Source organism: Salvelinus sp. IW2-2015, linkage group LG18, assembly GCF_002910315.2.
Source record: "Salvelinus sp. IW2-2015 linkage group LG18, ASM291031v2, whole genome shotgun sequence".
Taxonomy (NCBI): domain Eukaryota; kingdom Metazoa; phylum Chordata; class Actinopteri; order Salmoniformes; family Salmonidae; genus Salvelinus; species Salvelinus sp. IW2-2015.
The window spans coordinates 1628489-1654892 of NC_036858.1; the positions used below are offsets into that span (position 1 = coordinate 1628489).

Here is a 26404-nt window from a genome sequence, read left to right on the forward strand (position 1 = left end):
TCTCTATTTGGTCGGTTTTGTGATAGCTACCTATGCGGTAGAAACATGGTGAAAATATGCGTTGAGTCTTTGGCTATTGTGGTTTGTTACGAATCCCTTTGGCCCGACAGTCTAGGGGGGATGGTAATGGGACCCGTAACATAACTCATGCAAATTATAGTAGTGACAAAGAGTGAAAACGAAATAACCACGACAACTAAGATCTAGTCAAACACTCAAGGTTTATTTATAACACACGGTAATGGGGGTGGTGCAGGAAAAGAGGCTGAGCTGGACCCAAGGAATGAAACATAATAATCCAAAACACCCTAAACTAGACTAGCCTATTCCAACAACAACTAACTAACTAACCAATAAATACAGGGGGTGGTCCGCCCAGTTCTAACTAGTGTTGTTCACAACGTTTACCTACGGGTAGTGTATGCCCAAGGGCGACTTGTCTGGTTACCCCCTTTTCCCACCATCAAACAAACACTCAAACACCATAACCAAAACAATACTCACAGGTGTGGACAAAGTGACATGTAGATGCAAACCAAACAAGAGATCTACAGACAGAAGGCATTGACAGAGAGATTGAGCTACAGAAAACAACTGACAGGGTTTTTAAACCAAGGGAAAGGAACTGTGATTGGGTAAGTGAAAAGGAGCAGGTGTCTTCTGATTAGCGACTAATTGATGACTGATTGGGGAATGATGATTGTCACCTGTGAGTAGGGGAGAAGGAGAGAAAAGAAACACACAGGATACACACAGAATATTTCTATCCGTAACAGGTTAGCTAATATAAATACATATTGTGTTTTCGCTGTAAAACATTTTATAAATCGGAAATGATGGCTGGATTCACAAGATGTTTATCTTTCATTTGCTGTATTGGACTTGTGATTTCATGAAAATTATATTATATGATATCCCTGTCCCGTTAGGCTAGGCTATGCTAGTCAGCTTTTTTGATGAGGATGCTCCCGGATCCGGGATGGGTATCACTGAAAGGTTAAAGGGGAATTACACTCACAAATGACAATTCCAATATGAAATAAATTGTGTTCTGCTGTGATTTAAATCCTGAATTGAAAATGGATTCAACTGAGATGTTTGGGTAACTGGTCCACACACAATAGCCCATAATGTTAAAGAGGAATTATGTTTTTCAAAAGTTTTACAAATGAATCAAAAATGAAAATCTGAAATGTCTTGTGTCAAAAAGTGTTCAACCCCTTTGTCATGGCAAGTCTAAATAAGTTCTGGAGTAAACATTTGCTTAACAAATCACATAATAAGTTGCATGGACTCACTCTGTGTGCAATAATACTGTTTAACATAATTTTTTAATGACTACCTCATCTCTACCCCACACATACAATTATCTATAAGGTCCCTCGGACGAACAGGGAATTTCAAACACAGATTCAAGCACAAAGACCAGGGAGGTTTTCCAAATGCCTTGCACAGGGCACCTATTGGTAGTTAGGTCAAACAAAAAGCAGACATTGAATATCCCTTTGAGCATGGTGGAGTTACTAACTTCACTTTGGGTGGTGTATCAATACATCCAGTCACTACAACGATACAGACGTCCTGCCTAACTCAGTTGTCAGACAGGAAGGAAACCGCTCATGGATTTCACAATGAGGCTAATGATGACTTTAAAACAGTTACAGAGTTTAATGGCTGTGATAGGAGAACACTGAGGATGGATCAAACACATTGTAGTTACTCCACAATACTAACCTAATTGACTAGTTTGATGGGGCGGCAGGTAGCCAGTGGTTAGAGTGTTGTGCCATTAACCAATAGGTTCCTAACTCAGTGACAAGGTAAAAATCTGTCATTCTGCACCTGAACAAGGCAGTTAACCCACTGTTCCCCGGTAGGCTGTCATTGTAAATAAGAATTTGTTCTTAACTGACCTGTCTAGTTATATAAAAGTAAATAAATAATAATAATTGACAGAGTGAAAAGGAAGCCTGTACAGAATAAAAAATATTCCAAAACATGCATCATGTTTGAAACAAGGAACTATAGTAGTACTGCAATAAACATGGCAAAGCAGTTAAGTTTTTGTCCTGAATACAAAGTGTTATTTTTTAGGAAAAGCAAATACATCAGACACTGGGAGTTTAATTCACCTTTCAGCTGGACAATAACACAAGGCCAAATCTACACTGGAGTTGCTTACCAATAAGACAGTGAATCTATGGCAAGACCTGAAAATGGTTCTCTAGCTATGATCAACAGCCAATTTGGCAGAGCTTGAAGAATTTTGAAAAGAATAAATGGGCAAATGTTGAACAATCCAGGTGTGGAAAGCTCTTAGAGACGTACCCAGATAGACTCACAGCTGTAATCACTGCCAAAGGTGATTCTACAAAGTATTGACATATGGGCTTGACTACTTATGTAAATGAAATATTTCTGTATTTCATTTGCAATAAATTAGTAAACATTTCTAAAAACATGTTTTCACTCTGTCATTATGGGGTATTGTGTGTAGATGGGTGAGAAAATACTTTGATTTAATCCATTTTGAATTCATTAAGTTAAGGGGTATGAATACTTTCTGAAGGCACTGTGCAGACCAAAACCAACTGCCTTTTAAACAAGCTTAGTGAAGGTTATGACAATGCAGTTTATGCAGACCGACCTGTTATCTTCCAGCTTTGGTGTTGATTATACAGATGAATATTGTCCTTTAAGGCTTTTTCAAATTTGTGTAACGTTATTTATATTGATTAATTCACATTCTCAGTTATTGTATGGTAGTGAACAGGCTATATGTAACAATGCACTAGTCAATATAAATGTGCATTGTACTGTAGTGGTATTTACACTAGTCAAGTCAGTGAATAACTGTTATTAGTGATTTGAAACAGAAACTAATTCCACTAACTTTGGTGCAAAAAATATTTTTGAAAACAACTGCTAACAAGCCTCACAAACACATTATTTTATCCTTGTGGGGAACTAACATTTATTTACATTCAAAATCATATTTTCCCTAACCCTTACCCTTATCCAAAACCTAACTTTTACCCATAACACTAACCCAAACCTAACTCCTAACCCAAACCTTAACCCTAACTTTAACCCATAACACTAACCCAAACCTAACTCCTAACCCAAACCTTAACCATAACTTTAACCCATACACTAACCCAAACCTAACTCCTAACCCTTACCATAACCCATAACTTTAAACCCATAACTAACCCAAACCTAACTCCTAACCCTTACCATAACCATAACTTTAACCCATAACACTCACCCAAACCTAACTCCTAACCCTAATTGTAACCCTAAACCTAAGCTTAAAATAGCCTTTGTCTTCATGAGGATGTGGGATATGTCCCCACAAGGATAGAAATAATTAACACGCACACACACCACACACATACACGTCTCCTCCATGAACGGAATGTTATGCAGGCTCCAGGTTTAGGGCCTCTCCGGTAGCTTCAGGGCTCTTGTCAGTGTTGTCATTTTTCTCATGGAAGTCGACCCATCAATCTTTCTGCCATAATCGAAGTGATGAGAAACAGTAGAACACCCAGAACAGTGATGATAATGACGATATGGGACCTGACGATACCCGTTTTGACGGCTCTGGTCTCACTGAGAAAATAAAGAGAAGTTAGCACAAATGCTACTCTATCAAGCCCCATATGGAATTTATACACTGAGTGTACAGAACATTAGAACCCCTTCCGAATATTGAGTTGCACCCCCTTTTTGCCCTCATAACAGCCTCAATTCATCGGGGCATGGATCCTACAAGGTGTAGAAAGCGTTCCATAGGGATGCTGGCCCATCTTGACTCCAATGCTTCCCACAGTTGTGTCAAGGTGGCTGGATGTCCTTTGGGTGGTGGACCATTCTTGATACTCACGGGAAACATTTGAGCGTGAAAACACCCTGCAGCGTTGCAGTTCTTGACACACTCAAACCAGTGCTTCTGGCACCTACTACCATACCTCGTTCAAATGCACTTAAATCTTTTGTCTTGCTCATTTACCCTCTGAATGTACACATACACTATCCATGTCTCATTAATCTCAAGGCTAAATAAATAAAAATCCTTCTTTAACCTGTCTCCTAACCCTTCATCTACACTGATTGAAGTGGATTTAACAAGTGACATCAACAAGGGATCATAGCTTTCACCTGGATTCACCCTGTCAGTCTGTCATGGAAAGAGCAGGTGTTCCTAATGTTTGTGTACACTCAGTGTACAGTTGAAGTCAGAAGTTTACATACATTTAGGTTGGAGTCATTAAAAGTTGTTTTCAACCACTCCATATAGTCTTGTTAACAAACTGCCATAAAAAAGCCAGACTACGGTTTGCAACTGCACATGGGGACAAAGCTCGTACTTTGGGAGGCTAAGGTGTATGTAAACTTCTGACTTCAACTGTATATGAATACTGTATTTATCACATTTATTTAGAATTACTGGACCTTTTCCTGGTCATATCACATGAACCCAGTTAACCCACGTAACACTGGTCACTGTATATTAAGTTGTACTCACATATAACAGAAACATTCAATGAGCCATTTCTGTTTCCACAGTTTGTGTTAATGGTAAAAGTGTATGTTCCCTCATCAGCTTCGGTAACATTTTTCATCTCAAAAAAGTAGCTTTTGGTTGTTATTGTAATTTTACAATCTTTTGTACAATCTTTTGTACAATCACAATTTTGTATTGGAGTTTTTGATTTATGCTTCCAGAAATACCAGTCAGTTTTACATCCCGTCTTTCTGATCTGCATCACGGTAATCCACTCTACATGTCAGGTTGTGGTTCTGTCCTGCTACAACCGATTGATTTTCACACGTTACGTTAACCCTGGAAAACAAACAGGGACATGAATGAATGAACAAGCAACATAATATCTGATATCAATGAATGAAAGGATATCAATGGATAATATTGGGTATATATTTTATTAGACATTTCAGTAAATGTATGGAACATTTTCTACAGAAATATCAAATTTACATTAGTATCCCCTGAGTCAATAATAGAAGCCCCTTTGGCAGTGATTACAGCTGTGAGTCTTTCTGGGTAAGTTTCTAAGAGCTTCCACACCTGGATTGGCAACATTTGCCCATTATTATTTTCAAAACCTTCAAGCTCTGCCAAGTTGGTTGTTGCTAGACAACCATTTTCAGGTCTTGCCATAGATGTTCAGGTAGATTTAAGTCAAAACTGTAACTCGGCCACTCAACTCAAATCAAATGTTATTGGTCACATACACATGGTTAGGAGATGTAATGCGAGTGTAGCGAAATGCTTGTGCTTCTATTTCCGACCATGCAGTAATATCTAACAAGTAATGTAACAATTTCACAACAGGAACATTCACTCAGGAACATTCACGTCCAGTGTATATTTGGCATTGTGCTTTTGCCTTGTAGTGGCTCAGCATTCTTACTGGAACGAAATAGTGCAGGCTGCTCTGAGAGTCAAATCAAATTCTGCTCACTTTGCAGCCGTGCGAGTGGTCAATACCGCGGTGGTACAGATAACCAACAGTGGTGCCACAGGCCAGGGAAGGACAAAGATGCAAGGGGGGGGGGGGGTTGACGACAGTGTCCTAAACCGCAAATCTTGCAGCCGTGTCGCAGATGTGGAGCACGTGGTCTAACAGGGACAGAATCAAGAGTTATGCAGTTACTTCCCTTGCCGTTTACAGAAGGGTCAGCAGCAATATTGGACTCATCTTTATGGTGTCTGGGATAGAACCGATTTCGGGTTTGGATAGTCTGTGTGAAATGCCAGGGGAAGGGATTCTAAAAAGGTAACAAGTTAAAGCTGGCAAGAGCAAACAAGCAAACTCGCAAGCTCAGAAAAAAAAAAGAGGGTTTTCAATTTCGTGAAAACACTTTATTCCATCTCATTCATTTACAGAATTGCAAAGGGGAGGAGGGTTATCACGAGAGAATAAAGTGGAGTCAAAGAGGGTGAGGAAGCGTTTGTAGAGTTAAAGAAAAGTTGTGTTAAGCACATGCGTTGGGGTAGAATTACCCTCTTACATTTTTGTGCATTCAATAAAGTTTTGTCTAAGCCAGGGGGGAGGGGGATTCTATTAAGCTATATGGAATTGTTTTAAGAAGGTCAAACCAAGGATAATTTGATTTTGCATTTTAAGACTTCTTGAAGTATTTTCCAAAAATATATAAAAAAATTGTTTGATGAAAAATTGTTTTTGCCTTACTGCTATTAGCCCGTACAAATGCATTGAATAACAGATTCACTATACGGAACAAGGATGGTCCCCCTGAAACAATTGAAAGGAAGTTTGTTCTGAAGTTCTGTCTGTCCTATATCTGGGAGACATAAGAAAGATCAGGAAACATTTAGTTAAAAAAAACAACAACCCCTTATTTTTCCATTAATTTCCATACATTTTTTCAACTGGTACCGTGGGACCTTCAGACGAGTCTTGTGAGGCATGTATGTGATCAACATGTACGTGTTCGTGAAAGTTCACCTTTCCAGAGATGAGTCATATTAGTGTGTACCCAAACCTTTCGGAAGCTACAGACAGAAGTTGGCAGATCAGCTGTACCGACTTCAGACGAGTCCCAATACGCTTGTGGGGGTCAAAGAGCAAAACGGAGAACACCAACGTTTGTGTAGAGCCCCATAAAAACCTATCAGTTTAAGCTAGTTATATTTCGTTTTTTTTTGCATTGGATTCATCTCAATCCACTGCATCCGACGTAACACTACAGCATCTGAGGTGAAAGGTGACAAAATAGCTGATTTGATTTGATTTGAGAAGCGGTTTTTGGAAGACCATGAGACATCCCGAAACCAGTTTTCTCACACAATCATCTGTAGAGTCCGAATTGTTTGGGGTTAAACACATATTTTAAAAAAAACACATTTTTACTGATCTTTCTTATATTTCTCAGATATAGGACAGACATTTTAAAGAAACAACTTCCTTTTGATATTTTGGAGGACTATCTGTTCGATGTGGTGAATGCTTTTGTATTGGTAATCAAGTAAGGCCAAAAAGAATTTGACATTTAAAAAAATATTTTTTGTCGATACTTCTAGTGGTGTTAATATCAAAATCAAATAGCAAATCATCCTTGGTATGACCTTTTTACTTATTTCGGACCCTTTTTTTCAATATTCACTTAAATGAACTAGCCAAATCTGTAGCTCAGAACCTGAAGCAAGGATATGCATATTCTTGATATAATTTGAAAGGAAACACTTTGAAGTTTGTGGACGTGAAATTTATGTAGGAGAATATAACACATTCGATCTGGTAAAATATAACATCTTTGAAATGCAAGAGAAAGGCCACAATGTATTATTGCAGTTAAGCAATTTAGAGCCACCACTACATGGCAGCAGTGTACGTGCAAAGTTTTAGACTGACCAATGAACCATTGCATTACTGTTCAAAATGTTGTATCAGTTAGATGAACAATAATTTAGGCTTTCTGCCATATCAAGATATGTCTATGTCCTGTGAAATGTTCTTGACTTCAACATCATGCTAATCACATTAGCACCCGTTAACTCAACCGTACCGCAGGGGGGGACCGATCCAGTAGAGGTTAAAACAATCTATATCCAGTGCATTCAGAAACTATTCAGACCCCCTGACTTTTCCACATTTTGTTACGTTACAGCCTTATTTCAAAATGGATTAAATAGTTTTTCCCTCATCAATCTACACACAATAGCCCATAATGACACAGCAAGAACATTTTAGGAAACTTTTTGCAAATGTATTAAACATAAAAAACTGAGATTTACATTTACATAAGTATTCAGACCCTTTACTCACTACTTTGTTGAAGCATCTTTGGCAGCAATTACAGCCATGAATCTTCTTGGGTATGACGCTACAACTTGGCACACCTGTATTTGGGAAGTTTCTCCATTTTTCTCGCAGGTCATCTCAAGCTCTGTCAGGTTGGATGGAAGCATCCGATGCATCGCTACAGCATGTATACTATTTTCAGAGATTTAAAGACTTGACCCGAAGCCAGATCTGCGTTGTCTTGGCTGTGTGCGTAGGGTCGTTGTCTGTTGGAGAAACCTTCGCCCCAGTCTGATGGCCTGAGCGCTCTGGAGCAGGTTTTCATCAAGGATCTCTCTGTACTTTGCTCCGTTCATCTTTCCTCAATCCTGCATAGTCTCCCAGTCCCTGCCGCTGAAAAACATCCCCAGAGCATGATGCGCCACCATCATGCTTCACCGTAGGGTTGGTGCCAGGTTTCCTCCAGACGTGATGCTTGGCATTCGGCCAAAGAGTTCAATCTTGGTTTCATCAGACCAGAGAATCTGTTTCTCATGGTCTGAGAGTCCTCTGGTGCCTTTTTGCAAACTCCATGCGGGCTGTCATGTGCCTTTTACTGTCTTCCGTCTGGCCACTCTACCATAAAGTCCTGATTGATGGAGTGCGCGCAGAGATGGTTGTCCTTCTGGAAGGTTCTCCACCCCTCACAGAGGAACTCTGGAGCTAAGAGTGACCATCGGGTTCTTGGTCACCTCCCTGACCAAGGCCCTTCTCCCCCGATTGTTTTGCCGGGCGGCCAGCTCTAGGACACAACAGGGTGGTTCCAAACTTCTTTCATTTAAGAATGATGGAGGCCACTGTGTTCTTGGGACCTCCACCCCATGGCTTGGTTTTTTGCTCTGAAATGCACTGTCAACTGTGGGACCTACATATAGAGCGCTCCCTGTTTCATCTATTGTTGCTCATTGGACCCTATGATCACTCGGCTACACAGCTGATGCCTGCTGGACTGTTTATATACCGCATACTACTTCATTTTGTTTATCACGTGTCGGCCCCAGCCTCAAACTCAGGCCCTGTGTGTAGCTAACTGACCCTCTCTGCCCATTCATCGCCATTTACCCGTTGTAGTTGTCTTAGCTGTTTACCCGTTGTTGTCTTACCCATTGTTGTCTTAGCTCTCCCAATCAACACCTGGGATTGCTTTATGCCTTTCTCTAATGTCAATATGCCTTGCACACTGTTGTTTGGGCTAGCTCTCATTGTTTTATTTTACTGCAGAGCCCCTAGTCCCGCTCAATATGCCTCAAATAGCTTCTTTGTACCACACCCCACATATGCGGAGACCGCACCTAACTTAACTGGCACAGAGATGCAACCTCTCTCATCGTCACTCAATGCCTAGGTTAACCTCCACTGTACTTGCACCCTACCATACCCTTGTCTGTACATTATGCCCTGAATCTATCCTACCTCGCCCAGAAATCTGCTCCTGTTATTCTCTGTTCTCAATGCACCAGACGACCAGTTCTAATAGCCTTTAGCCCTACCGTCATCCTACTCCTCCTCTGTTCCTCTGGTGATGTAGAGGTTAATCCAGGCCCTGTGTGTCCCCAGGTGCTCTCATTTGTTGACTTCTGCAACCGTAAAAGCCTTGAGTTCATGCATGTTAACATCAGAAGCCTCCTCCCTAAGTTTACATTATTCACTGCTTTAGCACACTCCGCCAACCCTGATGTCCTAGCCGTGTCTTAATCCTGGCAAAGGAAGGCCACCAACAATTCTGAAATTTCCATCCCCAATTACAACATTTTGCGTCAAGACAACTGCTAAAGGGGGCGGAGTTGCAATCTACTGTAGAGATATCCTGGAGAGTTCTGTCATACTATCCAGGTCTGTGCCCAAACAGTTCGAGCTTCTACTTTAAAAAATCCATCTCGCCAGAAATAAGACCCTCACTGTTGCCGCTTGTTATAGACCCCCCTCAGCCCCCAGCTGTGCCCTGGACACCATATGTGAACTAATCGCCCCCCATTTATCTTCAGAGTTCGTACTGTTAGGTGACCAAAACTGGGATATGCTTAACACCCCGGCCGTGCTACAATCTAAGCTAGATGCACTCAATCTCACCCAAATTATCAAGGAACCTACCAGGTACAACCCCAAATCCGTAAACATGGGCACCCTCATACATATCATCCTGACCAACTTGCCCTCTAAACACACCTCTGTTGTTTTCAACCAAGATCTCAGCGATCACTGCCTCATTGCCTGCGTCCGTTATGGGTCCGCGGTCAAACGACCACACCTCGTTAGTGTCAAACACTCCCTAAAACACTTCTTCGAGCAGGCCTTTCTAATCGACCTGGCCCAGGTATCCTTGAAGGATATTGACCTCCTCCCGTCAGTAGAGGATGCCTGGTTGTTCTTTAAAAGTGCTTTCCTCACCATTTTAAATAAGCATGCCCCATTCAAAAAATGTAGAACTAAGAACAGATATAGCCCTTGGTTCACTCCAGACTTGACTGCCCTTGACCAGCACAAAAACATCCTGTGGCGTATTGCACTAGCATCGAATAGGCCCCGCGATATGCAACTTTTAAGGGAAGTCAGGAACCAATATGCACAGTCAGTTAGGAAAGCAAAGGCTAGCTTTTTCAAACAGAAATTTGCATCCTGCAGCACTAATTCCAAAATGTTTTGGGACACTGTAAAGTCCATGGAGAATAAGAGCACCTCCTCCCAGCTGCCCACTGCACTGAGGACAGGAAACACTGTCACCACCGATAAATCCACGAAAATCAAGAATTTCAATAAACATTTCTCTGCGGCAGGCCATGCTTTCCACCTGGCTACCCCAACCACGGACAACAGCTCCGCACCCCCCGCAGCAACTGGCCCAAGCCCCCCCCCCACTTCTCCTTCACCCAACCTCCAAACGAGCTTCAATGCCATACAACACTTCTTCCGTGGCCTCCAACTGCTCTTAAATGCTAGTAAAACGAAATGCATGCTCTTTAACCAATAGCTGCCCGCACCCGCCCYCCCGACTAGCATCACTACTCTGGATGGTTCTGACTTGTGGATGTGGACAACTATAAATACCTAGGTGTCTGACTAGACTGTAAACTCTCCTTCCTGACTCATATTAAACATATCCAATCCAAAATGTAATCTAGAATCGGCTTCCTATTTCGCAACAAAGCCACCTTCACTCTTGCTGCCAAACATACCCTCATAAAACTGACTATCCTACCGATCCTTGACATTGGCYATGTCATTTACAAAATAGCCTCCAACACTCTACTCAGCAAATTGGATGCAGTSTACCACAGTGCCATCCGTTTTGTCACCAAAGCCCCATATACTACCTACATCTGCAACCTGTATGCTCTCATTGGCTGGTCCTCGCTACATATTCATTGCCAAACCCACTGGCTCCAGGTCATCTATAAGTCTTTGCTAGGCAAAGCTCTGCCTTATCTCAACTCACTGGTCACCATAGCAACACCCACTCGTAGCATACTTTCACTGGTCATCCCCAAAGCCAACACCTCCTTTGGCCGCCGTTCCTTCTAGTTCTCTGCTGCCAATGACTGGAACGAATTGCAAAAATCACTGAAGTTGGAGACTTATTTCTCCCTCACTAACTTTAAGCATCAGCTGTCAGAGCAGCTTACCGATCGCTGCAGCTGTACACAGCCCATCTGTAAATAGCCCATCCAACTAACTACCTACCTCATCCCATATTTGTTTTTGTTTTTTTCTTCTCTTTTGCACACCAGTATTTTCTACTTGCACATCCTCATCTGCACATCTGTCACTACAATGTTAATTGCTAAATTGTAATWTCTTTGCCACTTTGGCCTATTTATTGCCTTACCTCCTTACTTCATTTGCACACACTGGAAACAGATTWTTCTATTGTGTTATTGACTGTACGTTTGTGTAACTCTGTGTTGTTGTTTCTCTCGCACTGCTTTGTTTTATCTTGGCAGGTCGCAGTTGTAAATGAGAACTTGTTCTCAACTGGCCTACCTGGTTAAATAAAGGTGAAATAAAAAATCAATAAAAAAAGTTTGCCTTTCCAAATCATGTCCAATCAATAGAATTTACCTCAGGTGGACACCAATCAAGTTGTAGAAACATCTCAAGGATGATCAATGGAAACAGGATGCACCTGAGCTTAATTTCAAGTCTCATAGCAACAGGTCTGGGTACTTTTGTAAATAAGGTATTTCTGATATTATTTTTAATACATTCGCAAAAATGTACTTAAAAAACAGTTTTTGCTTTGTCATTATGGGGTATTGTGTATAGATGTATTATTTTTATTTTATTTATTTAAGTCATTTTAGAATAAGGTTGTAACMTAACAAAATGTGGAAAAGGGGAAGGGGTCTGAATACTTTCCGAATGCACTGTAGCTTAGTAAACCCCCCTTATTCAATGCACATAAATGTAAGAGGGGAATTCTACCCCAATGCATACGCTGAGTGATGGAGTGTGCCCCTGGACAGCCGTAATAAAATATAATAATAGAAGATCTTGACGTCTGGTTTGCTTAAATAAGGAATGTGAAATGATTTAAACTTTTACTTTTGATACTGAAGTATAATTTAAACCAAATACTTTTAATCAAGTAGTATTTTACTGGGTGACATTCACTTTTACTTCAGTCATTTTCTATTAAAAGGCATCTTTACTTGTATGACAATTGGCTACTCAAAGATCCTACCCTCAAGACATGCTAACCCCTCACCAGTACCAATAACAGGGGAGGTTAGCATGTCTTGGGGGTATGATCTTTGACCCTCTATAACTTTCTCACTCATAACAACTTTAATAATGTATGAAGTGTGCTGTTCACCTGCTTTTCCTGACTGGACGTTAGAAGTGACCAAACCGAGACTCAGAAACAGCAGAATCATTTTGCCATGTGTCCTAAAGCACAAAGAACAAATACCACAAAACATGAATAGCTTATACATGAACGTACATGAACCTACATCAGATTGGACATAGACCTAGTGCTTGAATCATACAGTCTATGTCTTGAAGGAACTGGAATTAACCACAGGCCTGATCTGTAGTCGTGGCAACTGTGGAGTTGTAGTGATATTTAAGAACAGGTCAGGATAAATTCTGGGTGAATCTGAATAGTTTTAAAGTCCCACTCAAGGAGTTTGTTTTTATTTTCCAGTTGAAAGACAATATCTCAAGTATAAATACAGTAATGTACACACACTTAAGCTGTAAAATAGACATTGAGCAAAATAGAGCTTTTTAGACTTAACTGCGAAAGTCAATGAGTTTAAAAAATACTTTGGCGTTGTAAAATGGGTATGAGAGGTTCTGAATTGCAACCTGGGGCTCACCCGCCCCGAAACTCCTCCCCCCTGTATGCAATCTGCAAGCCTGAACTTTTCCACACTACACCAAAATAATTTTCACATTTATACATTTTCCTCTCTCCACAGCCTTAGTAGGCCTACCAAAGAAACACCCAGAGTTCAGTTGAATTCACCATCTAACACAGACTGTCATTAGCGCTGAGGAAAACAAAATAACATTCTGAGATTGAGACCCTGAGAGTAATCATGAGATGTCCGTCGAGGTGACGTGACTAACAAATCCTGACACGCGTGTCTTAAGGGCAGTCACTCACGCAGTCACTCACTCACTCACTCACTCACAATAATCTAAGTAGATAAGTTACTGTACTTACAAGCTTACAGCCTCTGAATGTTCTGCCGTCAAATAAAGTTGTATTGTGCAGTGTCCCAGAAAATAACTGTGGGAGAAGAGTGGGTGGAGACAGTGGATGCCCCCTTTCACAACCCCTAACCTAATTGAAGGCATGCTGTGGAGAAGGCATGCAACACATTCTCACTCTCTCACATTCTCTCTCTCTCTCTCTCTCTCTCTCTCTCTCTCCTAATATGGGCACTGAGGGAGGACAAAGCTACAGTGATTTCACTTTCACCAAGGGTTTTTTCTCTGGACTTTTTCTTAGGCTGCGCTAGATTTCACAAACAGGAAAGAACCCCAGACTAAAGTGGAGTTTCCAGAGGTGAAAGAGCCCCAGACTACACTACTAAAATGCAATGTTTACATCACTTTACTTTTGTCAGAGCAGAGGTGGATGATTTGATGTGGATGATTTTCCATACATTTTCTCAATTCTAGGATCTAGATTCTATAGCATTCGAGAGAGAGAGATATTCCCCGTCTGATTTCAGAATGAATTCAAATTGTATTAATGCTCAACATGTGACAATGACACCACAAGTAAACTTTCAAAAAAATGGCATTCTGCAATTGGTACCTCTGTTATTGGCCTTGTAAATTATTGAAATCTACCCAATATTTCTTGAAGAATTTAACTTATAGATGCCGCATGAGCTTAGTTCAACTGTCACACCCCATCAGAACTATAAGGTTGTTTTATTTATTTGTTAACAAAGCACACGTAAAAAACTCTATATCAAAACATGGTTAAAACTATAATTGTTATATTATGAGTGGTCAGTCACTGTATCCATAGTTGATCTAGCAATTTGAGAGTGGTTCAATTTCTCCATCCCCATTCCTCATCTGTTTACCAAATCAGTGGCGGCTTTGTTATTATCCGAACTGCAGAATACCTCTTTAAAAAACATGACATGGTCTTCCTTGTTTGAACATGAACAAAACACAACTTAAACGTGTTTTGTACCGCTTTGAAGAGCTAGCTACAGTAAATAGCCTGAATCAGGAGTTGCTCCTGTACAGGTAAAACTCATGGCCCTGATTATACATTCACTAGATAGTTTATTAGGTACACCTATCTAGTACCGGATCGAACACCCCTTTGTCTACAGAACAGCTTGAAATCTTTGGAGCATGGATTCTTCAAGTCAAAAACGTTCCTCATGGATGTTGGTTCATGAAGAAGTTTGGAACCACCAAGACTCTCCCTAGAGCTGTCCGGAGTGGCTTTGGCACAAGTCTCTGAATGTCCTTGAGTGGCCCAGGCAGAGCCCGGACTTGAACCCGATCTAACATTTATTTAAAAATGTTTTTATTTCACCATTATTTAACCAGGAAAGCTAGTTGAGAACAAGTTCTCATTTACAACTGCACCCTGGCCAAGATAAAGCAAAGCAGTGCGACACAAACAACAACACAGAGTTACACATGGAATAAACAAGCGTACAGTCAATAACACAATAGAAAACGTCTATATACAGTGTGTGCAAATGGCGTGATGAGGTAAGGAACATCTCTGGAAAAACCTGAAAATAGCTGTGCAGCAACTGTCTCTTATACACATCTAGATGTGTATAAGAGACAGTCTTTATACAGTGTGTGCAAATGGCGTGATGAGGTAAGGAACATCTCTGGAAAAACCTGAAAATAGCTGTGCAGCAACGTTCCACATCCAACCTGACAGATCTTGAGAGGATCTGCAGAGAAGAATGGGAGAAACTCCCCAAATACAGGTGTGCCAAGCTTGTAGCGTCATACCCAAGAAGACTCAAGGCTGTAATCGCTGCCAAAGGCGCTTCAACAAAGTACTGAGTAAAGGGTCTGAAAACATTGTAAATGTGATAATTCTGTATGATAAAAAAAAAAAAAAATTGCAAACATTTCTAAAAACTTGTTTTTTACTTTGACATAATGGGGTGCAATGTAACAAAATGTGTAACAAGTCAAAGGGTCTGAATACTTTCCGAAGGCACTGTAAATGTTGAGTGATTAGACAGTAGCTGGGAGCTTGTGGTGTCGAATAGTTGTGACATTTGTTTAAAACAGCTTGCGATGGAAAATTGCATATACTTTTGGAATTGTTTGGCGACTACTGGTAGGTGGGCTGCGAGCTACTGGTAGGTGGGCTGTAGACTACTGGTAGGTGGGCTGTGAGCTACTGGTAGGTGGGCTGTGAGCTACTGGTAGGTGGGCTGGGAGCTACTGGTAGGTGGGCTGTGAGCTACTTGGTAGGTGGGCTGGGAGCTACTGGTAGGTGGGCTGGGAGCTACTGGTAGTGTGGCTGGGAGCTACTGGGTAGGTGTGCTGTGAGGCTACTGGTAGGTGGGCTTCGAGCTACTTGGTAGTCGTGGGGCTTCGAGCTACTGGTAGTCCGCGATCGACCTGTTGCAGAGCTTTGCCCTAGACACTATGGTGCAGGAAAATCGCAGGAGGGCGGCCATTTCTGAGATACTGAATCCGGTGTGCCTGGCAACAGCGATCGTACCAGGCTCAAAGTCGTTTAGGTCACTCGTTTTGCCCATTCTAACATTCAATCAAACAGTAACTGAATGCCTCGATGCCTGTCTGCCTGCTTTATATAGCAAGCCACGGCCACGTGACTCACTGTCTGTAGAAGTGATCCAACTTTGTGAACGGGGTGGTGTACCTAATAAACTGTCCGGTGAGTGGATCTCATATGGACATCATATAGCTAAGACAATTCCAGTGCTTATGACATGGATGAACACGTGCATTGGCACAAATGGCAGCCACACTACCAGCATTATTCGTGAGAAGAGCTAGCATTTTCAATCGCTTGATTGATCGTTTAGCATGTTGGAACCACAGGAGACAAAACAACGGGTACATTTCACAGTTGAAACAAGTACAACTGGTTTTATTTGAGCTGTTTGGATCACTTCTAAGAATTCTGTTCGTCCTACTTACAGGTTTCACATTCACTACATGTTAACAGGACACAGTTTGTTTGATACTTTTCCTGCTTCGTCCCCTTGAATCAAATACTATTCATTTTAGGGTTGTTGCCGGCAGATACAATTGTTTTCCCGTGTCACAAATGTGTCTGTCACATAATGAAGTCCCTCTGGAACGTAGCACAAATATGTTCTGTTTCCCCTCCATGGTGAAAGCAGTGGATCAGCCTCCAAAGCACTCTAGAGCAGTATATCGTATGGAATAACAGCACCACCATCTGGTTGATTTAAGGAAGTTCAGAATCAAGTCTCTTGGATATATGGGTATTTTCCAGAGATGATTCTTTAGGCAGGGTGCAAAGGAACACAAACACAGCATCCAGGCCCTCTGGCCATCCCCGCCTATACAATGGTTCCTATGGAAACCACTGCAGTGGGTCCGTAGGAGACAGAGGGTCAGTGATTGATTGGGCTTTTGGATGTTAAGGTGTGTTTGAGTTTCTGTGTGTCTGTCTCACCACTGTATGTCTGTCTGTGTCTGGCTGGGGGTCTGCTGTGTGTACTGTGTGTGTAGGAGTGTGTTCGCATGCGTGGAGTCCTGTCCCTCCAGCCAATCCTGGTAGAGTATGAGTAGGTCAGGGTTGGTGTCAGGCAGCCTGACTGTTAGACTGCTGTAGGCCTCCTCCATCTGCTGAACCAAGGCCTTGTCCACCCGACCCCCTGTCTCTCCCTCCGCCTGCCCACGACCACTCACACAGCCTGGGGAGAGAGAGGGGGAGAACGGCGGTCAAAGTATAAAATACAAAAATAAAGATTACACTAAATCCCTTTTCTAGTTTCTATATCCAGTTCAGTTCAACACAAACAGGTTGACAGCTGCCTCGTCACATTAACCCAAAACCAAACCAGGACCAGGAAGTAGATGTGACCTACCTCCTGGGCATGACAGCACCTCCACCAGTTGGTAGGGGATGCTTCCTGTCCTCATGCGGTGGACCAGAGTCTGGATGTTCCTGAAGCCATAGACAGATGCAAACTGCAGCAGCACCTTCCCATCCCGCTCCAGACACACCTCCTGGAAGTCACGGTTCCTAGAGGAGGGAGGCAAGGGGGAGAGAGGAAGGGAGGCGGGGGGAGAGAGGGAGGGAGAGAGGGAGGCGGGGGGAGAGAGGGAGGGGGGGTGAAAGGGTTGAGATGCAGGGAGGTCGGAGAGAGGGAGGGAGGCGGGGGGAGAGAGGGAGGGGGTGAAAGGGTTGAGATGGAGGGAGGCAGGGAGGTCGGAGAGAGGGAGATAGGATATTTAAAAATATTCACTCCCTCTTTTAAAGCCTGCTTCCTGTACCCTCTTTTCTACCCCTCTCTGCTCTCATCCTTCTCTCTCCTGAGTTCAAACACTATTTAGGGTATTTCAATTACTTTCAAAGACATTTGGAAGTAAGTATTCAGATATTTTTTATTCGACCACACAAGTAGTTGAATATTGGCATGTATTTGAAAATACTCAAATAAACAGTATTTATAAGTATTTATATACTCCCATGCATTTGGGCCAGGGCCTGTATCCACAAAGCATATCAGAAAAATCCTGTTAAAACCTGTTTTAAGACAACAACAAAAACTCCCAAACTACCAGCCAGGAGTCAAATGGACTTATAAAAAGTATATCTCAGCTGGTAATCACGACAGTTTGAGGTGCCGCAAAGGAAAGATAGTGATGACGTGCATTGACATTGTTGCAAATGATGGGGAATAACCAATCACGATGAGGCATCGCCAGCTGTGAACTCAATAGCAGGCTCCAGACAACTACAGTGAATGTGAATGTACATCAAACGTAACGGTAAAAAGTTAGATATCATTTCTGCCTGACACGATCACTTTGCCTACTCTTAATTATTGCCTAACATGTTGGCATGCATAACCTTTTTTGATAATACAAATTTTGAACGTTGTTAAAAGCAGAATTTGTATAATATTACCGTTGTCAACCACACTCGTCGTCACTCCCGTTTAACTACTCTAAATGGCTTTGGCACAGTAGGCATCAAGTCACTTGCCCATAATGTTGCATATAACGCTGCAACGTTTTGAAAGAGCTGTCATTTTCATCTAACACTATCAAAGTTAACACTATAGATGCCTTCAATTCCCAATTTATAGGTACGCTCAATTTAGAGATATTTTTTAAACAACGTGATGTTGCGTTCCAAATGGATAACTTGAAATAACATGAAGTAGGTCATTAAATAATCAAAAGAAAAACATGCTTATTTATTAGCCTGGTGGTTCTACGTATTTAGGCATATCATGTGAAATTGGCCTTGTGAAATTGTCAAAAGTACAAGAGATATGTTACAGGTCTAGATTATTTATGGATTGATGAAATATCATTTTAACAACTCAAAAGCAATTGCATGTGATGCAGGAATCACTGATTTTCTATGACCAAGACACCTGCTGGTAACTCTTAACTGGTAAGGGCAGCTCTCTCCTAAATATCTGTTGACTTGGAGTGACTCTTATGACTAAAGAGGCTTCATGCATAGCTGGTTTTTTATTTGACCCAGAAGAGTAAAATGTCTCTATTCTCAGCGCTTGGGGCCAATGCTCTATTCTGAGACGCTTTGTGGATGCGGGCACAGATCTGTTTTGCTGTTTTAAATAATGTATTTGAAAATGCTTTCAATAGATGTCATTGATTCGGACCACATTATCGAAATATAAAATAAAAAAAGACACAGAAAATAAGTATTTAAATAAACAATAATCAAATAAACATGTATTTGAACCCAGGTCAGCGCTCTTCCCTCTCCAACAGTCTCAGTTCAAGGTCTTCCATCTCTCTCCCCTACTCACCTGAGAGTCTTGTACGTGATCTCGTCTACATCCAGACCAAACAGTTTCGTAGCAGCGTATTTGAAGATGTGTTCCAGGAAGCCCTCCGATCCTTTGCCCTCATGTCTCACCAAGGCTTGGCCCCCTGCCTCACTCAGCCTAACATGAAGATAAAGAGAAGAACATTACACACTCGGAGTAGCTGAACCTAACAGACAGAAATACACTCACAGACACACATCACCACCTCACTGAGCAATGAGCCTGACATTGAGCACTGACAAACACTTCCTGGTTAAGAGCCCAGTGAACATTGAAACACTCACAGGTGGTCTAGAGGGACAGAGTCCAGGTCTGCTACGGACACCTTCATCTGTTCCATCATGAGGAACACCTCCCCTGGAATACACACCGATTCACTCTCATATTAAAACAACAGACAACTTATACGGAACCCATCACATCCAAAAAGTTGACTTGAGTTTGCCGAAAAGCCCCAGGAAGCACGTGGATGATCATCAAGACTCTTGGAAGAATGTTCTATGAACTAATTAGTCAAACGTATAACGTTTTGGACGACATGGGTCCCGTTATGCCTGGCGAAGACCAAACACTGCATTCCACAGTAAGAACCTCATACCAACGGTGAAGCATGGAGGTGGTGGTGGTAGTGTGATGGTTTGGGGGATGCTTTGCTGCCTCAGGACCTGGACAACTTGCCTTAATAGAAGGAACCATGAATTCTGCTCTGTATCAGATAATTCTACAGGAGAATGTCAGGCCATCCGTCAGGGAGCTGAAGCTGAAGCGCAGCTGGGTCATGCAGCAAGACAATGATCCAAATCACACAATCAAGTCTACATGAAAATGGCTAAAAAACAACACATGTGAGGGTTTGGAATGGCCTAGTCAAAATCCAGACCTAATCCCAAATGAGATGACAGGACTTGAAACGAGCAGCTCAGGCTTGAAAACACACCAAATATCGCTGAGTTACAGCAGTTCTGCATGGAAGAATGGGCCAAAATTCCCCCACAGCGAGCTGGAAGACTGATCAACAACTACAGGAAGCGTTTGGTTGGAGTCATTGCAGCTAAAGGTGGTACAACCAGTTATCGAGTGTAAAACGGGCAATTACTTTTTCACACAGCAACTGGGTGTTGCATAACTTTGCTTATGAAGAAAGTATGTAATTGTTGTGTTATTTATTCACTCAGGTTCCCTTTATCTAATGTTAAGTTTTGGATAAAATTCAGTATCAAAAATATGCAAAAACAGAGAAAATCAGAAAGGGGGCAAATACGTACTTTACAGCTAGAGAGGATAAATATAGAGGTAGAGAGGATACAGTTGAAGTCGGAAGTTTACATACACCTTAGCCAAATACATTTCAACTCCGTTTTTTATTTTTTACAATTCCTGACATTTAATCCTAGTAAACATTCCCTGTCTTAGGTCAGTTAGGATCACCACTTTGTTTAAGAACAATAATAGTAGAGAAAATGATTTATTTCAGCTTTTATTTCTTTCATCACATTCCCAATGGGTCAGAAGTTTACATAAACTCTATTAGTATTAGGTAGCATTGCCATTAAATTGTTTAACTTGGGTCAAACGTTTCAGGTAGCCTTCCACAAGCTTCCCACAATAAGTTGGGTGAATTTTGGCCCATTCCTGACAGAGCTGGTGTAACTGAGTCAGGTTTGTAGGCCTCCTTGCTCACACACACTTTTTCAGTTCAGTTCTATACGATTGAGGTCAGGGCTTTGGGATGGCCACTCCAATACCTTGACTTTGTTGTCCTTAAGCCATTTTGCCACAACTTTGGAAGTATGCTTGGGGTCGTTGGAAGACCCATTTGCACCAGTCCCTCCTGCAGCAAAGCACCCCCACAACATGATGCTGCCACCCCTGTGCTTCACAGTTGGGATGGTGTTCTTCAGCTTGCAAGTCTCCCCCTTTTTCTTCCAAAACATAACGATGGTCATTATGGCCAAACAGTTCTATTTTTGTTTCATCAGACCAGAGGACATTTCTCCAAAAGTACGCATCCTTTTGGAGAAAAGAGTATGCACTAAAATGCTAATTAATTACTTAAACATCATACAATGTGATTTTCTGGATTTTCCGTCTCTCACAGTTGAGGTGTACCTATGATAAAAATTACAGACCTCTACATGCTTTGTAAGTAGGAAAACCTGCAAAACCGGCAGTGTATCAAATACTTGTTCTCCCCACTGTGTGTATATATATATATATATATATATATATATATATATATATATATATATATATATATAGAGAGAGAGATAGAGAGGATATGTAAAGATATACAGAGGTAGAGAGGATAGATATTGCGGTAGAGAGGATGGATAGAGAGGTAGAGAGGATGGATAGAGAGGTAGAGAGGATAGATAGAGAGGTAGAGGATGGATAGAGAGGTAGAGATGATAGATATAGATATACAGAGGTAGAGAGGATGGATAGATAGGTAGAGAGGATGGATAGAGAGGTAGAGAGGATGGATATTGGTAGAGGAAGAGAGGATAGATATAGAGCTAGAGAGGAAAGCTAGAGAGGATGGATAGAAAGGTAGAGAGGATGGATAGAGAGGTAGAGAGGATACATAGATAAGTAGAGAGGATAGATTGAGAGGTAGAGAGGATAAATATTGGTAGAGGAAGAGAGGATAGATAGAGCTAGAAAATATAGATATAGTGCTAGAGCGAGAAAGGAAAGATAGAGGTAGGGAGGGTGAACAGAGAGGTAGAGAGGATGGATAGAGGTAGAGAGGATGGATAGAGAGCTAGAATGGTTGGATAGAGAGGTAGAGATGATGGAGGTAGAGAGGATGGATAGAGAGCTAGAATGGATGATGGATAGAGAGGTAGAGAAGATAGATATTAGTAGAGAGGATAGATAGAGAGATAGAGAGGATAGATATGAGTAGAGAGGATAGATAGAGAGATAGAGAGGATAGATATTAGTAGAGAGGATAGATAGAGAGGTAGAGAGGATAGAGAGGTATAGAGGATGGATATTAGCAGAGAGGACAGATAGAGGTAGAGAGGATAGATATTAGTATAGACGACAGATAAAGAGGTAGAGAGGATAGATAGAGAGGTAGAGAGGATGGAGTAGCAGTACCTGACGTGAGGACACAGTCCACGTCTCTGGTGTCCAGTAGACTGTTGTAGAACTCCTCTCGGACTGCCTCCAGTTTCTTATCGAAGCACGGGGCCACCACCATGTGGTACAGCTTGTCTGGGCTCAGCTTCTACAAGCACACAGAGAAAACACGCTTCACCTGTTGTGTGATATAACACTGTTATAACACATGAGTAGTGTGGGGTCAATCAGTATTCACCTGTTGTGTGAGGTATGTGAGTAATATAACACTGATTAACCACATGAGTAGTGTGTCCAATCGTATTCCGTTTGTGTGACTAATATAACACTTGGTATAAACACAGAGTATGTGGCGGTCATCAGTATTCACCTGTTGTGTGAGGTGATGAACACTGTTACAAACATTGAGTAGTGTGGGGTCAATCAGTATTCACCTGTCTGTTGTAGGGATTAACACTGATTATACAACATGATAGTTGTGGGGTTCAATTCAGTATTCACCTGTGTTGTGAGGTTTGATATAACACTGTAAAAACACTATGAGTAGTGTGGGGTCAATCAGTTTCACCATGTGTGTGAGGTGCGATATAAAATGATTATTACACATGAGTAGTGTGGGGTCAATCAGTATTCACGGTTGTGTGAGTGATATACACTGTGTATAACACATGAGTAGTGTGGGGTCAATCAGTATTCACCTGTTGTGTGAGTGTAATAACACTGGTTATAACACATGAGTTATAGTGTGGGGTCAGATCAGTATTCACCTGTTGTGTGAGGTGATATAACACTGGTATAACACATGAGTAGTGTGGGGTCAATTCAGTATCACCTGTTGTGTTGAGGGTGATAACACTGTTATACACATGAGTAGTGTGGGGTCAATCAGTATTCACCTGTTGTGTGAGGTGATATAACACTGGTATTACACATTGAGTAGTGTGGGTCATCAGTATTCACCCTGTTGTGTGAGGTGATATAACACTGGTATAACACATGAGTAGTGTGGGTCAATCAGTATTACCTGTTGTTTGAGGTGATATAACACTGTATAACACATGAGTAGTGTGGGTCAATCAGTATTCACCTGTTTGTGTGAGGTGAATATAACACTGGTATATAACACATGAGTGATAGTGTGGGTCAATCAGTATTCACCTGTTGTGTGAGGTGATATAAACTGGGTATTAACACATGAGTAGTGTGGGCAATCAGTATTCACCTGTTGTGTGAGGTGAATATAACACTGTATAACACATGAGTAGTGTGGGGTCAATCAGTATTCACCTGTTGTGTGAGGTGACTATAAACTGGTATTACACATGGTAGTGTGGGGTCAATCAGTATTCACCTGTTGTGTGAGGTAGATATACACTGGGTATAACATCATGAGTGAGTTGTGGGTCAATCAGTATTCACCTGTTTGTGAGGTTGATATAACACTGTTATAACACATGAGTAGTGTGGGGTCAATCAGTATTCACCTGTTGTGTGAGGTAATATAACACTGGATATTAACACATGAGTAGTGTGGGGTCAATCAGTATCACCTGTTGTGTGAGGTGATATAACACTGGTATAACACATGAGTAGTGTGGGTCAATCAGTATTCACCTGTTGTGTGAGGTGATATAACACTGGTATAACACATGAGTAGTTGGGTCAATCAGTATTCACCTTTGTGTGAGGTGATAAAACACTGTTATACACATGAGTAGTGTGGGTCAATCAGTATTCACCTGTTGTGTGAGGTGATAATAAACACTGTATTACACATGAGTAGTGTGGGGTCAATCAGTATTCACCTGTTGTGTGAGGTGATATAACACTGTATAACACATGAGTAGTGTGGGGTCAATCAGTATTCACCTGTTGTGTGAAGGTGATATAACCACTGGTATAACACATGAGAGTGTGGGGTCAATCAGTATTCACCTGTTGTGTGAAGGTGATATAACACTGTTAACACATGAGTAGTGTGGGGTCAATCAGTATTCACCTGTTGTGTGAGGTGATATAACACCTTGTATACACATGAGTGTGTGGGTCAATCAGTATTCACCTGTTGTGTGAGGTGGATATAACACTGGTATAACATGAGTAGTGTGGGGTCGATCAGTATTCACCTTTGTGTGAGTGATATAACACTGGTCATAGACACATGAGTAGTGTGGGTCAATCAGTATTTCACCTGTTGTGGTGAGGGGATATACACACTGTTATTACACATGAGTAGTGTGGGGTGCAATCAGTATTCACTTTCCGTGTTCGTGTGAGCCGTGATAAACCCTGGTACTGCATAGTAATGGAGGTCACATCAGCCTCATCAAGTATGTGTTTAGGGGTCAATCTTATGTTTATCACTTCCGGTAGTGGAGGTGAATATTGATAACAATAGTTAGTGCTCTCATAACCTTTTGTGTGAGGTGACTATATATCCCTTGTTATTTATACACATGAGTAAGTGTGGGGTCATTCAGTATTCATCCTGTTAGGTGTGATGGAGGTGATATAAACTGGTATAAGACATGAGTAGATGTGGGGTCAATCAGTATTCACCTGTATGTGGAGGTGATATAACAGCTGGTATAACACATAGGAGTAGTGTGTGGGGATCAATCAGTATTCAGCCTGTCTTGTGTGAGGTGATAGTAGACACGTGTTAAACATTGAGTTAGTTCCGGTGGTGGGTCTCACATCAGTTGAGTACATGTTTGTGGCGAATAAATCCATGTATGAACACCATATGCTTTGGCGTCAGATCGTTCTTCCACCTGTTTGCTGTGAGCGATAGATATAACACTGTAGCCACATGAGTTATTGGTTCAATTCAGTATTCACCTTTGGAGAATAACACTGTATACACATGCAGTAGTGTGGGGTCAATCAGTATTCACTGTTGTGTGAGGTGATATAACACTGTATAACACATGAGTAGTGTGGGGTCAATCAGTATTCACCTGTTGTGTGGTGTAAATAACACTGGTTATAACACGATGAGTAGTGTTGGGGTCAATCAGTATTCACCTGTTGTGTGAGGTGATATAACACTGTATAACACATGAGTAGTGTGGGGTCAATCAGTATTCACCTGTTGTTGAGTGATATAACACTGGTATAACACATGAGTAGTCGTGGGTCAATCAGTATTCACCTGTGTGTGAGCGCTAATATAACACTTGGATTATAACCACATGAGTAGTGTGGGGTCAATCAGTATTCACCTGTTGTGTGAGGTGATATGAACACTGTTATAAACACTGAGTAGTTGTGGGGTCAATCAGTATTCACCTTTGATGTGAGGTAATTATAACACTGGTGTAATAACACATGAGTAGTGTTGGGGTCAATCAGTTCACCTGTTGTGTGAGGTGATAATAACACTGTTATAACACATGAGTAGTGTGGGGTCAATCAGGTATCACCTGTTGTGTGAGGTAATATAACACTGGATAACACACAGTATAGTGTGGGGTCATCAGTATTCACCTGTTGTGTGAGTGATATAACCACTTTTATAACACATAGTAGTGTGGTCAATCAGATTTCACCTTGTTGTAGTGATATAACACTTTATAAATACATGATAGTGAGGTCAATCATATTTCACCTGTTGTGTGATGATATAAACACTGTTATAACATCATAGTAGTGTGGGGTATCCAATGTTTCACCGTTGTGAGTGAATAACACTGATATTAACACTATGATATTGTGGTCAATTCAGTATTCACCCTTGTCTGGTAGTGAGGTATTATAACACTGCTTATAACACATGATATGTGTGGGTCAATCAGTATTCACCTTTGTGTGAGGGAAATAACACTGTTACACATGAAGTAGTGTGGGGTCATCAGTATTCACCTGTGTGGTGAGGGGATATAACACTGTTATTAACACATGAGTAGGTGGGGTCAATCAGTATTCACCGTGTGTGAGGTATATAACACTGGTATAACACATGAGTAGTGTGGGGTCAATCAGTATTCAACCTGTGTGTAG

The 26404-nt window shown here is 41.4% G+C and overlaps 1 protein-coding gene and 2 long non-coding RNA genes across 4 annotated transcripts in view; 1 reads left to right on the plus strand and 2 right to left on the minus strand.

The window, feature by feature from the left end:
- Window positions 1–1312: 1312 nt before the first annotated feature.
- LOC111977659 (uncharacterized) lies at window positions 1313–15065 on the minus strand. Of its 2 annotated transcripts, XR_002879070.2 has the most exons (3): window positions 13501–15065; window positions 12643–12716; window positions 1313–3615 (listed from the first exon to the last, which is right to left on the minus strand). It is a non-coding gene; the product is annotated as an uncharacterized lncRNA (long non-coding RNA). The 2 variants fall into 2 exon arrangements; XR_011481370.1 differs by lacking the exons at window positions 12643–12716; window positions 13501–15065 and adding an exon at window positions 4532–5085.
- A 1303-nt stretch (window positions 15066–16368) lies between these two features.
- Window positions 16369–26404, minus strand: part of LOC111977503 (nuclear prelamin A recognition factor) — a 25914-nt gene continuing 15878 nt past the window's right edge. Inside the window, exons 6-11 of the mRNA XM_070448214.1 lie at window positions 24529–24593; window positions 22421–22550; window positions 19600–19672; window positions 19295–19432; window positions 17372–17529; window positions 16369–17197 (exon numbers count right to left, since the gene is read on the minus strand). Coding sequence (XP_070304315.1) covers window positions 16953–17197; window positions 17372–17529; window positions 19295–19432; window positions 19600–19672; window positions 22421–22550; window positions 24529–24593 — 809 coding nt within the window. The 3' untranslated portion in view covers window positions 16369–16952. The remainder of the gene's footprint in view (window positions 17198–17371; window positions 17530–19294; window positions 19433–19599; window positions 19673–22420; window positions 22551–24528; window positions 24594–26404) is intronic.
- On the plus strand, window positions 21668–22089 carry LOC139029113 (uncharacterized). Its single transcript, XR_011481371.1, has 3 exons — window positions 21668–21743; window positions 21786–21886; window positions 22027–22089. It is a non-coding gene; the product is annotated as an uncharacterized lncRNA (long non-coding RNA).